This window comes from Camellia sinensis, chromosome 1 (genome assembly GCF_055761805.1).
Source record: "Camellia sinensis isolate YWXY chromosome 1, ASM5576180v1, whole genome shotgun sequence".
In the NCBI taxonomy this organism is placed as follows: domain Eukaryota; kingdom Viridiplantae; phylum Streptophyta; class Magnoliopsida; order Ericales; family Theaceae; genus Camellia; species Camellia sinensis.
In genome coordinates this window covers 116,105,693-116,120,601 of record NC_138961.1, presented here as the reverse complement: position 1 = coordinate 116,120,601, position 14,909 = coordinate 116,105,693, and the positions used below count along the sequence as shown (strand labels likewise).

General features: G+C 37.8%; 1 protein-coding gene across 2 annotated transcripts in view; it reads left to right on the top strand.

The window, feature by feature from the left end:
* Window positions 1–8,414, top strand: part of LOC114280926 (phytyl ester synthase 1, chloroplastic-like) — a 32,264-nt gene extending 23,850 nt beyond the window's left edge. For both annotated transcript variants that reach the window (XR_014337666.1, XM_028223335.2), the window contains one exon: window positions 7,967–8,414. Coding sequence is in view for 1 of the 2 variants with exons in the window: in XM_028223335.2 (XP_028079136.2) it covers window positions 7,967–7,995 (29 nt within the window). In the remaining variant the exon portion in view is untranslated. The remainder of the gene's footprint in view (window positions 1–7,966) is intronic.
* The last annotated feature ends 6,495 nt before the right edge of the window (window positions 8,415–14,909 follow it).

Below are 14,909 nucleotides of genomic sequence, written 5' to 3'. Positions count from 1 at the left end.
GTGGGTCCTCGGCATTGAGAAATTATTCGAAGTGTTCCCCTGTTCGGAGACTCAGAAAGTGCTTCTAGCCACTTTTATGCTAGAAGATGAAGCGAGAGATGGTGGATGTTGATGAGAGAGAACCACAGAGATGTTGATTGGGTGAAATTTTTAGAAATCTTCTATGACAAGTACTTCCCGCAGTGTGTCCGGGATAGGAAAGTGGCGGAGTTCATGGAACTCAAGCAAGACAGCATGACTGTAGCGGAGTATGAGGCCAAATTCACTGAGTTGGCCAGGTTTGCCCCACACGTGATTGACACTGATTATAAGAAGGCAAGACATTTTGAAGGTGGGCTCCGCAATGACATCCTAGAGAGGGTGAATGTCCTGAAATTGGAAACCTATATTGGGGTGCTTGACAGAGCCATCATATCAGAGGCTAATATAGCCAGACAAGCTAAGCCAGTAACAGAATGGAAAGGCAACAAAAGACAAGGCTTCTTTTCGAGGAAGAAATTTTCGAAAAAGCAAAATACGGGCTCCTCAAATACTTCGAGTTCTTCCCGAGACACAGCTCCCATGTGCAATAATTGTGGCAAAAGGCACCGTGGAGTCTGTTACCGTGCATCAGGAGCCTGTTTTAAATGTGAAAAGCAAGGGCACATAGCCCGAGAATGTAATCAGAACAATGGGAAACTCGCAGCTAGTTCAACTGCATCAGCTCCAAAGCCGGGAAATATTTTGAGATCTGCTACTACTGGGGACACAGTGAGACAGGGGAGAGTCTTTGCACTTGTTCCGAGCGATACACGGAATGCCAATGCCGTTGTTTCAGGTACTATTTCAATATGTAATCAAGACGCCTTTGTATTAATTGATTCTGGATCAACGCACTCATTTGTGACATATACGTTTGCATCTAGACTGAATAGACCCCTAGAGCTATTGCCATATTTGTTGTGTGTGTCTGCTCCATCGGGGGAATCGGTGTTATGTGATTATATATATCGGTTTTGTGACATGCATATTGAGGATGCTACCCTATATGTAGATTTGTTACCTTTGAACTTTAGACATTTCGATGTAATTTTGGGCATGGATTGGTTGACCAAGTATTGTGCCACCATAGACTGCATGACGAAAAGGGTTGTATTTAACCTACCGGAACGGAAAGAGATTGTGTTTGTGGGTAATGGGGTAGTGCCTCCACCATATTTGATATCCGCAATGAAAGCATGTAAACTGATTAGGAAAGGGTGCCAGGGTTATTTGTGCTATGTGTTGTCTGAACAATCTGAGAATGTTGAATTGAATAATATTCCTATTGTTAGAGAATTTCCGGATGTGTTTCCGAATGAATTACCAGGGCAATTGGTAGACAGGGAGATCGAGTTTACCATTGAAACTATGCCAGGCACCTAGCCTATTTCTAAGGCTCCCTACAGAATGGCTACTGCTGAAATGAAAGAATTAAAGGAACAATTGCAAGACCTTCTTGATAAAGGGTTTATCCGGCCTAGCACTTCGCCTTGGGGTGCACCAGTGTTATTTGTAAAGAAAAAGGATGGTACCTTGCGCCTGTGCATTGATTACCGGGAGTTGAACAAGGTAACGATAAAGAACAAATATCCCTTACCCCGTATTGATGACTTATTTGACCAGTTGCAGGGATCCCAAGTGTTTTCTAAGATCGATTTGAGATCCGGGTATCATCAGTTGAAAGTTAAGGCAGAGGATGTCGAGAAAACCGCATTCAGAACGAGGTATGGTCATTTTGAGTTTCTTGTTATGCCGTTTGGAGTGACTAATGCTCTGGCAGCATTTATGGACTTAATGAATAGAATTTTTAAAACCTACCTTGATGAGTTTGTTGTAGTCTTCATCGATGATATTTTGATATACTCTAAAGATAGACTTGAACATGAACAACATTTGAAGACTGTTTTACAAATACTTCGGGAAAGAAAAATATTTGCTAAATTAAAGAAATGTGAGTTTTGGTTGGATGAGGTTATTTTCTTAGGGCACGTGATCAATAAGGAAGGAATTTCAGTGGACCCGCAGAAGATAGAGGCAATTGTGAATTGGCCTACACCGACCAATGTGACAGAAGTTCGCAGTTTCATGGGCTTAGCTGGGTACTACAGGAGGTTTGTGAAGGACTTTTCGAAATTAGCAGTACCTCTTACCCAATTGACACGTAAAAGACAACCGTTTGAGTGGAATAGTGAAAGAGAATCAGCCTTTCAGGAATTGAAGACAAGATTGACCACTGCACCAATTTTGACACTACCTTCAGGTACGGAAAATTTTGTGATTTTCAGTGATGCATCTTATAAGGGTTTGGGTTGTGTGTTAATGCAGAACGGAAAGGTTATTGCTTACGCCTCCCGACAGTTGAGGCCACACGAGAAGAACTATCCAACGCACGACCTAGAACTGGCCGCAGTTGTTTTTGCCTTGAAAATTTGGCGGCATTATCTGTATGGAGCAAAATGTGAAGTTTACACGGATCATAAGAGCCTGAAATACTTCTTCACGCAGAAAGAGTTGAATATGCGTCAGAGAAGATGGCTAGAACTGATAAAGGACTACGATCTAGAGATTCAGGATCATCCCGGGAAAGCTAATACAGTGGCGGATGCCTTGAGCAGAAAATCAACATGGAGTATGGCTTGTTTGCTTACTGAACAAAGGGAGATTTTGCAAGACTTTGAAAAGTCTGAAATTGAAGTGGTAGTGTGTGAACAGGGCGGATTGATAGCCGCTATTACAGCCGAGCCGGCAATTGTTGATGAAATCAAGCAAAAACAGAAAGATGATGAGTTCCTCAAAAAGGTGATTAACGAATTTGAAGCAAGCCCGAAAGCAGAATTCAGTATTGAGAACGAAATGTTGAGATTTCGGAACCGAATATGTGTCCCGGACATTCCGGAACTAAAGAAGAGGATTTTGGATGAAGCCCACAGATCCGTATTTGCTATGCATCTGGGTAACAATAAAATGTATCGGGATTTGAAACAAACCTATTGGTGGCCTAAAATGAAGAAAGAAATTGCAGAATATGTGTCCAAGTGCCTACCGTGTCAGCAAGTTAAGGCTGAACATCAGAAACCAGGCGGTCTACTTCAACCTCTCCCTATTCCTGAATGGAAGTGGGAACATGTGACTATGGATTTCGTTGTTGGCCTACCTCGGACTTCCCGAGGTATGGATTCTGTTTGGGTTGTAGTTGATAGACTGACTAAATCTGCACATTTTCTGCCTGTCAAAACTACATTTACTGCTTACAGGTTGGCTACTATTTATGTTGATGAAATTGTCCGTTTACACGGAGTTCCGGTGTCCATTGTGTCGGATAGGGATCCGAAATTTATATCTAGATTGTGGAAGAGTTTGCAGGAAGCTATGGGAACAGAATTAAGGTTCAACACTGCATTCCACCCACAGACAGATGGACAGTCAGAACGAACGATACAGACTTTGGAAGATATGCTTCGCATGTGTGCTTTGGATTTTCAGGGGAGTTGGGAAGATTACTTGCCACTCGCAGAATTTGCTTATAATAATAGCTTCCACTCCAGCATCGGTGTGGCACCATACGAGGCTTTGTATGGTAGGAGGTGTAGATCACCTATTTGTTGGAGAGAGGTCGGGGACAGAGCTTTGCTTGGGCCTGAAATTGTACAAGACACCTCTGAAAAGATCAAAACTGTTCGGCAAAGACTCAAAACAGCTCAAGACCGACAGAAGAATTATGCAGACGTTCGGAGAAGACCTCTTGAGTATGAGGCCGGCGACCATGTGTTCATCCGTGTTTCTCCGATGAAAGGCCAAGTCAGATTTGGGAAAAAGGGCAAGCTGTCGCCCCGTTACATTGGGCCGTTTCAGATTTTGGAAAGGCTTGGTCCAGTTGCCTACAGAGTTGCTTTGCCACCGAGATTCGAGCAAATCCATAATGTGTTTCATGTGTCGATGTTGAGGGGTTACCTCCGAGACCCGTTACATGTGATTGATTATCACCGGGTTGCTATTGATGAAAATATGGAATATGCTGAATGGCCGGAAAGAATTGTTGACCGACAAGTGAAAGAATTGAGAAACAAATCCATTCCAATGGTGAAAGTGGAATGGAAAGAACACTATGGGACAGATGCTACATGGGAAAAAGAGGAGGAAATGCGTCTACGCTATCCACATTTGTTTCCCGACGAAGGTAAATTGAGTTTGGAGGACCAAACTTCCTAAAGGGGGGAAGACTGTGATACCCCTATTCCGTAATATTCTAATTGGTCCTTAATTTGAGTATGATTATGTGTTTACCATGATTTTGTGTGCCATTATGTGATTTTGAAGTTTTATCTGTTCACCGTAGGGATATCTGTTTGAATAATTAGCTTTGGAAACTTAATTGAGGGCCTTATCGGCCACAGAACCCGAAATTGATTACGCCATTGTGATTGGCATAATTTTTAGAGCCTACGGTGAAATTTAATTGAAAGACTGATTCGGGCCAGATTAAATTGATTAATTAACGAATTGGTGCTCCAATATGTAATATTAACTTAATGGGGCTTAGTGGGGTTATATGGGACCCTTATGCATTCAACTCCCTCCTTTTATTTCATTTTTAGGGCTGATTAAACTCTCTAGAGGAGGAGAGACCCGAACTAGAGAGAGAGAGGGGAGGAAATCAAAGTTTTGCTCTTAAATCTTGGAAGTCTTGAAGGCAACTCTAGACTTGACCATAAATTGAAAGAATTGAGCCTCTAGGTAAGCATTGATTCTTGAATCCATGAGTTAATGTGTAATCTTGTGTGTTCAAGAGTTGTGGTGATCAATAGCATGATTTGAGCTGGTTTTATTGAAATTGAGGCTTGATATGTGCATGCATGTAGAGAATTCCTATGGAGTCACAAAATCTAGCATGTAATTTGTGAAATTGTGAAAGATTGGTAGTGTAATCCCACATGCAAGCATGTCTTTGTTGAATCTTATAGCAATGAGCACTAATTGCATTATTTGGGATGAATGTGAAGTCAAAATGGGCATGCATGTACAAGACATGGGGGTATAAGTCTTGAATGTTTGAATTTGAGCATGTTGGTGATGGGTTTGAGATATTTTGGGACATGCATGTAGATAAATCATGAAATTGAGCTTCCTGATGTTGTAATCTTGTATTAGTAGCATGTTAGCATGTGTAAATGTGTAATTTGGGCCATAACATGCATGAATTGTTGGTTGAAAGTCGAAATGAAGCTCAGGAACACAGTTCTGGGTTTTCCAGAATTTTGAGGTCCGCTCGAGCGGGGAACCTGACGCTCGAGCGGGAAATGCGGGCTCCCAGTACCTTTTTGCAGACTTGATGTCCGCTCGAGCGGGGTAATTAACGCTCGAGCGTGGGAGCTGTTTTAACAGGACTTCCGCTCGAGCGCCCTATTTAACGCTCGAGCGTATTTTTCATGCAACCAGTACTTTTGCAGGCCTTAAGGGTCCGCTCGAGCGGGTAAGTTGACGCTCGAGCGGGGACCCTGTTTTCTGAAATTTCGTTCATGCATTCTGTGTTCTGTTTTCCGTTCTCTTTCACTTGTAAGCACTCTTAGGCATATGTTAAGCATTATAAATGAGCAAATGAAATGTGAATTAAGCCTAAAGAGAGATATGTGAATTAAAGAACGGATTGAACTGTTAGTGACCCTTTGTGTTCATGAAATGTGTAGGGTCAAGTTCCAGGGCAAATCCACAAGCCGATCACTGTGAGTAATATCAATACTTGAAAGCTTATCAATGTCCAATTGTGTATTCCCTTATAAGCTTTATGAGTTGCTAATTGGGATTATGGACAAAGGTCTGACATGAATGAATACTTGGACCAAAGGTCGTTTTGATATAAATGAATGGGCCAAAGGCCGTTTTGAAATAATAATTGGACCAAAGGTCGTTTTGATATAAATGAATGGGCCAAAGGCCGTTTTGAAATAATAATTGGACCAAAGGTCGTTTTGATATAAATGAATGGGCCAAAGGCCGTTTTGATATAAATGAATGGGCCGAAGGCCGTTTTGACACAGGTGAATGGGCCAAAGGCCATTTTGACATGAATGAATGGGCCGAAGGCCGTTTTGACATGAATGAATGGGCCGAAGGCCGTTTTGACGTAGATGGAAATCAGAATGGGCCAAAGGCCAATATGTTTAGAACTACAGTCACTCGATCTGAACCTTGTATAAATGTACATATGTTAAGTAGGAATATGAATTGGGCCCAAGGCCGTTTGGAGTATATTGCTCTACATATTGTTTATATGACTTTTGTATTTGATATTATTCACTGGGCTATCGCTCACGCTCATTCATGTGTTTGTAGGTGAGCCAAGGGAAGTTCAAACCCAGCCCCAGTGAAGTCTGCTAGGAAAAATCCAAGTTTTGGGGAAGTCAGCCTTGCGTCTCACTCTTGAGACCTATCCTTGCCTCCTTGCCATGTATTTTATATTTGGTCTTGTCGGCAAGGACTTTATGTATATCTGTATATAGTCTGTCATAGGTTGACTCGTTTTGGATGATCCTGTCTGTAATGAATTTTGTGAAACTGTACTTTTGATGTGGGTTATTAACATATCTGAGTATGGTCTGTTGATGTGCATATAAGCACGGCTCTATGGACAAATTTTTAATTTTTGCTTCCGTTTGGCCCCTTTACTCTGACAAGTCATCTTATTTCGGTCTGAGGCCGTAGGTAATCACAGGATTACTGGCCGGTCATGCCCTTAACTCATAGGGGCGGGTTCGGGTCGTGACAGTGGCTCTCACGAAAAGTTTACCCATGACAAATAGGACTTGTGACAACTGATGGAATGTAATTCAGACTCGTAGGTTGGGAATTAGAGCCGAATACGGCCTAAACTTAGTCGGAAAAGGGCGTTTCGAGGGCAAAAATTCAAAATAGTCCCCGAATCACTATGTGACTCTCACAGCTAGCTTTCCCATGACAAATCCAACTTGTGACAACTGACGGAATATAATTCGGACCCGTAGGTTGGAAGTTAGAGCCGAATACGCCCTAAACTTTGTCGAAAAAGGGCGTTTTGGGGGCGAAAATTCAAAATAGCCCCCAAATCATTGTGTGACTCTCACGGGAAGCTTTCCCATGACAAATAGGACTTGTGACAACTGACAGAATGTAATTCAGACTTGTAGGTTGAGAGTTAGAGCCGAATACGCCCTAAACTTAGTCGAAAAAAGGCGTTTCAGGGGGCGAAAATTCAAAACAAGCCCCAAACCATTGTGTGGCTCTCATGGACAGTTTCCCCATGACAAATAGGAATTATGACAACTGACGGAATGTAATCCCGACCCATAGGTTGGAAGTTAGAGTCGAATACGCCCTAAAATTACTCGAAAAAAGGCTTTCCGGGGGCGAAAATTCAAAACAACCCCCGAACCAGCATGTGGCTCTCGCGGGCAGCTTCATGAGATATCAACTATTTTTTCTTTGATGAGCCATTTATAGGTGTCTCAACAGACATTTCTACATATTTCCTTTTGTGATTGAACTTTATTTTTGTTATTTTTTTTCTCACATGTTCTAATATCCTGAATGAAATGGCACTGACGGACATTAATAAGTAGGGATAGTTTTATATCCAATCTAATGATTCAAGTGCCTTTTGCAAACAATTAATGAGGAAGTTGGTAAAAAGAATACTTTCTATTTACATTGGGCTTTGATATTGGTTTACCCACAGAATTTGGATAGATGTTGCATACAAATAGAAGATTGTTACATTACCTTTATGTTAGTAATGATAGATTTACTAATTTAACAATGTTCTTTATAACAAAAGACTTTAGAAAGACAGATAATTGATTCATCATGGAAGGTTGCTTCTTTGATATGTTATTTGTCACTTGTTGCCAAATTAATTCATGAAGTTAGGCATTTCTTGGTCCAATTCTAATTTTTTTTTTTTTGTTTTTTGTAGATGACTTTGTTGCGTGGACTTGTGGATAATCCATTTTGGTGTATGGAGAAGAAATTTCACTTTTGTATAGAACTAATATAATACTTTTGTCGTCCCTGGCTTTTGTGCAGTTCACTATTACTGATACAAAAAACTTTTGGCAGCCAACAGATAATTACTGGCATGGTACATAGATCACCTTCTGTCATCATACATATATATGACCTTTTGTCGTGGTACATAGATGTACTTTTGTCTTGGTACATACATCACCTGTTGTCGTGGTACAGATTACGATGGTAATTTGTACCATGCCAAATGGTCATTTTACATGGTAGTAAATGTATTTTTTGTATAAAGAGGACTTTGATTTTTGTATGTTTCTATATTTTGTAAGGAATTATTATTTTAGTTTGGACAATAGTTGGTTTGTATGGACTTTGACATTTAAAGTTATTTATTTTTTGTATATGGTTGCAGATTGTGGAATGATTGATAGTATATGTATCATTTTGTTTATATACGTATTACAGGTTGCATGGAATATAGACAGGTTATGGATAAATTATAATTTTGCAATAAAACATAATAACATGTTTTTGGCGACTAAACAATTAGTAGTTAAAAAGAAATCGGGAAAACAGTTTGGGCGACTAAAAGTTTTGTAGCCAAAAGAAAAGAAAAATATTTGGTGACTAAAAGTTTTGTAGCCAAAAGAAAATCAAACATTTGGTGACGAAAAGTTTTGTAGCCAAAAGAGAAGCAAGCATTTGCCGACTAAAAGTTTTGTAGCTAAAAGAAAATCAAACATTTGCCAACTAAGTTATTTTGTAAGTAAAAACAAAAGCTAAAGAACAAAAACATTTTTGCCGACTAAAAATTTAGTAGCCAAAAATGTGGGAGTTTAGGCGACTAAATGTTTAGTAGCCAAAACAAAAACTATTTGCCGACTAAAATTTTAGTAGAAAAAAATGTGAGACTTTAGGCGATTAAATCTTTAGTAGCCAAAAAAATTTGACTTCAGGCGACTAAAATTTTAGTAGCCAGAACACATGTATTTACTTTAGGCGTTAGTAGCTAAAAACTTTTTTCGCGGCTAAATGTTTAGTCGTTAACAATAATTGAGGCTTTTGACGACAAAAAAATTGGTCGCCGAAAATTTGTTATTTAATTTTATTTCTAACATTTTGGCAACTAAAAATTTAGTCAGCAATTGAATATATTTGGCGACTAAAATAATTTTAGTCGCCAATTAGCTTTCCCAACAATTCTTCTGCTACTAATTCTGCGACCAAATAATTTAGTCGCTAAAGCCTTTCGGCGACTAAAAAATGACTTTTGACGACTAAATATTTAGTCGCCAAAAGTGAAAATTCTTGTAGTGGGCCCTCGAAAATTAAAAGTCCCTTACTTTTTAAAATTATTTCTTTGAAATCCCTCAATTTCTTAATTAATTGCAATTTTAATCCTAAGATCAAAATGCATGCGCCAACTGAAAACTTGCAAACCCTAATCGATTTTGGTAACTTAGAAATAATTTCTAACACCATGATAATGATTAATGGACTCCCTAAATATGGAATTACCACTTGAAAACCCTAGATTTTTCCGGTCTTTATCACAATCGTCGGTTAATCGCCTTTTTATTCAAAACAAGAAATCTAAACTGAATTAGACTCTCTAACCCTAATTTAATTTAATTCTACACTAAAATAAATGTTCCAATTCATAAATTAAACCCAAAGCTCCCACATTTTTATTAAATCACAAATTGACCCCAAATAAGTACCATTATTATATATACACTTGTACCCTAAAATTTATTTTATACACTATATTTTACAATTTCCAACATTCGTACACAAGAAAAAAAATAAAACAAGTCCCTCAAATCACCATCATGTGGTCGGCCAATACCTATATAGATACATTGAGTGTACTTTTGAGACAAACTTGCATGAATTAAGAAAAAAATCTTTGACCATGGGTACATACTTATATATAAATGTATATATGCATTGTACTTGTAACTAGGTCGGTTTGATTAAGATAAAACCCTAACAAGATCATGCTTAGGTACTCAATTAAGGCCTCTAATCATCCACTATTCCATTGAATTCAAACTAAATCCAAAATATCCAATCCAATTCCAACCAATGGGAATTCTGGACCTTTTGCACCAATTTTATTATAAAACAACCCCTCCCTTAGCATTTTACATACAAGAACACAAACATAAACACTTCATTTGGCTGAGAGGGAGAGAAGAGAAGAGAGTGAGCTTGGTGGAGGAAAGTGGAGAAAGGAAAGGTCCTACTAGCTAACCAACCAAACCTCAAGTAAGCCACATCACCATCTCTCATTCTATTTCATTTTTCAAATACATGTTATTAGAGTCTTGAAATCATATTTTCAGATTTTTTGTAATGGTGTGCATGTGTTTAAAGTTGATGAATTGGGCTTTAATCCTTCTTATATTCATATTTTCTCTTAATAAATGCAAAACTACCTTTTTCTTCTCATATCTCACATTTTTTTAAAGGCATACCATCACTCTAAAAATCTAAGTTGTTGATACATTATTTAATATGTTTTCATCACAAAAGAAGTGAAAAATTTCCCTTAGTTGGCCTTTTTTCTCACAAATCTTCTTATTTTGAGTATTGTGCATGAAAAATCTGTTTTACAGCCAACTTTCAAATATTCCAGAAACATGTAGAAAAATCTTCTGGACCTCAGTTTTATGTCAAAATCTTCCTTAAGGAGTTCGATTTCAAGGAAAATTGATTTCATTGAAAAAGAGTGAGTGGTTTGTAAGAAAATCCGATTTTTTAACGGTCAATGAATCTGGACAGTGTTGGACTATTTCTTGAATAACTAAAAATCTAGAAAATATATTCCATTTCCAAAAATGTTTTGAAAACTAGATTAAATTCTCTACAAACCATAGGAAGGCCGAGTTCGGGAAAAATCTGAAATAACTTTTTTGATCTTAATCTTTAAGGGTACTGAATCTGGAAATTCTATTTGGCATTGGTATTTTATGCTCATGTGTTCATGAATATGCTTATTAATATATGATCATGTCTTGGTATGATATTACACATGTCATGGTTGTATATCTTTTATTTTAGTCCTTCGATGATGCTTACACTTGTGCAAATTTATTCTTGTTATTTTCTTGTACTAACTTAAAACGTTAATCTAAACAAAAAACTTAATGGGGGCTGATGGTATTTTGATCACATGAGTATTATTATAATATGAAGTTATGTTCAAATTGAATTTGTTAGCAGGACATGTTCCCTTTTGGAAAGTTAAAGTCTTGCGCAAGTGGTTGTTCAGAACCCTTGAACAAAGCGGTTGTATTCGGACCCTATGTGGTTTGATGTAAGGAGGGAATGGGCAAGGCCCTATTTTACCATCTCTTTTGTGGTCCTCAGTTGGCGCTACGTGGTATGTAACCGTTGGTTGTCATCCGGGGTAAGGTCTACAAAGCAGCAAAAGATGTGGTATACCGAATAATCCGAGTTCGATTCTTGGGGTTAGGATGATGAAATCTCTTTGAGAGATTTCTAGATTACTAACAACTAATCTTGTAACCTGTGTTAATTACTTGAATGTCATGTTCTTTTCCCCTATTATTGTAATTACTTTTATGTATTAGATTGGGAAAAGGGGACGGGGTGTGTGCGCGTTTACTAGGCATTCAAAGCTCACGGCATATCATGCTAGGTGCCGAAAAGGAGCCTGTAGCAGAAAACAATGTGCTAGAAACTTTTGAAGATTTTTGGCTGTCCAAGAGAAGTTAGAAATTTCTTTTTGTGCTTTGTATAGTTCATCTCGAATTTTAATTTTTAAATGTAATATTGATGGAACTAATTTTTGTAACTAAGTACATTCTGTATCTATTCTCTTATTATTATATGCTTGTCTTTTTTAAAACCAATATAGTTCCCTACGTTGCTTATGAGACCTTGCGTCAATGCCTTTTAAGATTTGTCAAAAGGGTAGTGTGCTACCTACGAAAGCTGGACTTAGAAGGCAGGCTAATTTGACTCTTCCAGTGATCTGGGATCTTGCTTAGTTATTGGCTATAGGACTCATTAGTGACTTCCCTTGACTACAACCCTTAGTGTAGATTTTGAAGCGTCACATATAGATTGTAGATGAAAGATTAAAATGTTGTAAAGATGATGTTGCTTGTCTATTACAAATATTTATTTAGTAATCTTCAATGTAAGCCCATGGGTCATGTATTGCTATTATTTGTATTAAACATTCTACCATTGTATTTATGTGAGAGAGGACCTTAATTATTTTATTCAGTTTGTGTTACTTTCACAACTATTATTTGGAAATGGACTTTATAGGATGCCTTTTTGGGTTACCGAGCACACCCAACAATTCAGACTCCCGATCTCTTAATCTAGTTTCACGAGTGCAATGTAAAACATAAATGAGAGTCTAGATCCAACAATTTGTACCAAAAAATCCATTTTTATTGCAAAATCTTTGCCTGAAAATGGATTACATCACTAGATCTCAGAGTCGCCACCTAATGTTTTGGAAAGACTAAGAAACCCGTGACTCGTGCCAAAGGCCATTGTCCATCATAACCAAAGTGTCACGCTCAGGAACTTAGGTATGAGGGGAAAAGGTAATGAATTGAGCACCCCCACTCACCCGATCGAAAGATTGGCCTCTACTAAGTCATGATGCGAGTTTTATAATCTCCATATATTCATGTTCTGGTTTTTAATAATGTTAACTTTACTATTTGAAGCAAATAAGTATAGATTGTGTCACTTGTTTTGGTTATGCTTTGATTTCATGCGTTTTGAAAAATCATTTTGCACAACTCCTAATAAAAAGGAGTGAGAAGCATAAGAATCAACTGCATTCCAACACAAGTAACACAACTTCCATCTGCTAGCATTCACATAGATATTCCACTTAAGCACATATCCACATGGTAAAATGCCGAATATAGTAAGTAACATGTACATGTAGGATGCTAAAGCTAAAAATGCTCAGCTAGTACTCCTCTATGGTAAGCAAAAATAATATGCTATATACACACGCATGATCTTACACACTGATAGCTAATACTATGCACTCACAAGATGCAACTAAGGATTCATCTACCATCACGTGACATGTGTATCGTTTCAAGGCATGAGATTAGTGCACAAAATCACCTTTAAATTGATAAAATCCACAAATGCAAATGAACCGAATCCATATGCATGAAAAATGGATGCACAACATAGGTATGATGAATAAAACATGATGCTTTGCAATATACAAGAAACCTATAAATAGAAGAGGTAGAAAGACGTGAGGTTGGAAGTTGTTACAACATTTGAATGAATTGAAGAAGTTACAATATTTGAATGAATTGAAGACATGGAGTTGGAAGCTATTACAATATTTGAATTGATTTAGCCAAATTAAATTGAATCAAAAAAATCTTGAGATAAAGAAAAATGAACTACAAGCAGCAACCATAAATGTCCAGGAGAGCACTCCCCATAAACTGCCATGTTTTGCTCTGCTTTGTCCGGGGACAACGTTCACTGGGCCATACACAAAATCAACTAGCTGAATGGAAATAGGTTTGGACAGTCCTAACCTCCAAGATGAACACTGTTTGTACAAAACAACGAAGCTAAACCAAAACACACCTTTTAGGAGATGATCATCCTCTCCACCTCTCTCTTTCATTGGTAAACTCAAGGAAGAGGTGGAGAAGCCTTAACCCACAATTGGCAACACAACAAACTACTAACAAACTACTAATAACATGATATATACAACAGCCAATCAACTGGAAAAAAAAAAAAAAAAATAGAGGTTGGAAGAAATTCAAGCCTAAGAAATTAAAGAGAACCTACAATCATCTCTTTGTTGATAAGGGCAGGTTAATATCCAAATTCATACTATTAATTAGAGAGAGTAGATTAATACCCACTATTTCTTGGTGGAAGCTTTGCCATTTTAGTAAGAGATTCATCAAAGGCTATTGATAACTCCTTTCCTATTCATGGAATAAAGATATTTCCATCCCTTTCCATATTCACAAAAGATTGAGAGGAGAGTTTTCAATATATTTAACCTAAAATCTCTTACTTTACTTCGAAGGTAAAGGGAAAAACAATCAAAATAACAAAACCAACAACTTCCTCAACCTCAAATCTAAAGGATCATTCAAATGGTTTCATGCAATAACCACATCAACTCATCGAGATTGAGTAGAGATTGAAGCACATGAACAAACATCCTTGAATGATTAGATAAATGATAACGAAGTGCAAAGATATGAAAGAAATTGCACCATATAATCAAATTTGTGGATGAGTGGCTGCTTTTTAACTCCCAACCCATCCACAAGGTTCCAATTAGCATATTTACATACAACAACAATGAACTATACCTCTAGAAAGCAATAAATGAACACCAACATGTAGAAAACGGAAAGAAACAATCAACTCAATGGATGGGTGGCTACTTTCTACTTCCCAACCCATCCATGAGGACTTTATCACATGATTTGAAAGGAGAAACAGTTATTTTAGAGGATTTCACCCTTTCCATTCATTCCTACTATATTCTCCATTTGGTCTACTGAAATGACAATGTTTGAAGTTTTGAAAAGGTAAGCCTCAAGATGTTGTAGAAATGTTTGAAACTGTACATATTGTGACATTACTATTACTCACAGTGATTTGGTCGCGTAATGGTCCCTTCTGGCGAGTGACCTACACATGGCACACACACAACTTAATAAGCACTTAGTTCTTTCCCCAGTTTCTTTAATGAATTTTAATCAGTTCCATTCGTTCCTTCATTTTCTCTCGTGTTTGTACAATACATATGCACATGAGAATAGTTGGAAACCATGTAATTGGAGGCCCGAAAGTCAAAAAAAAGAAAGAAAACAAAATCAGAAAAATCAGCCCTG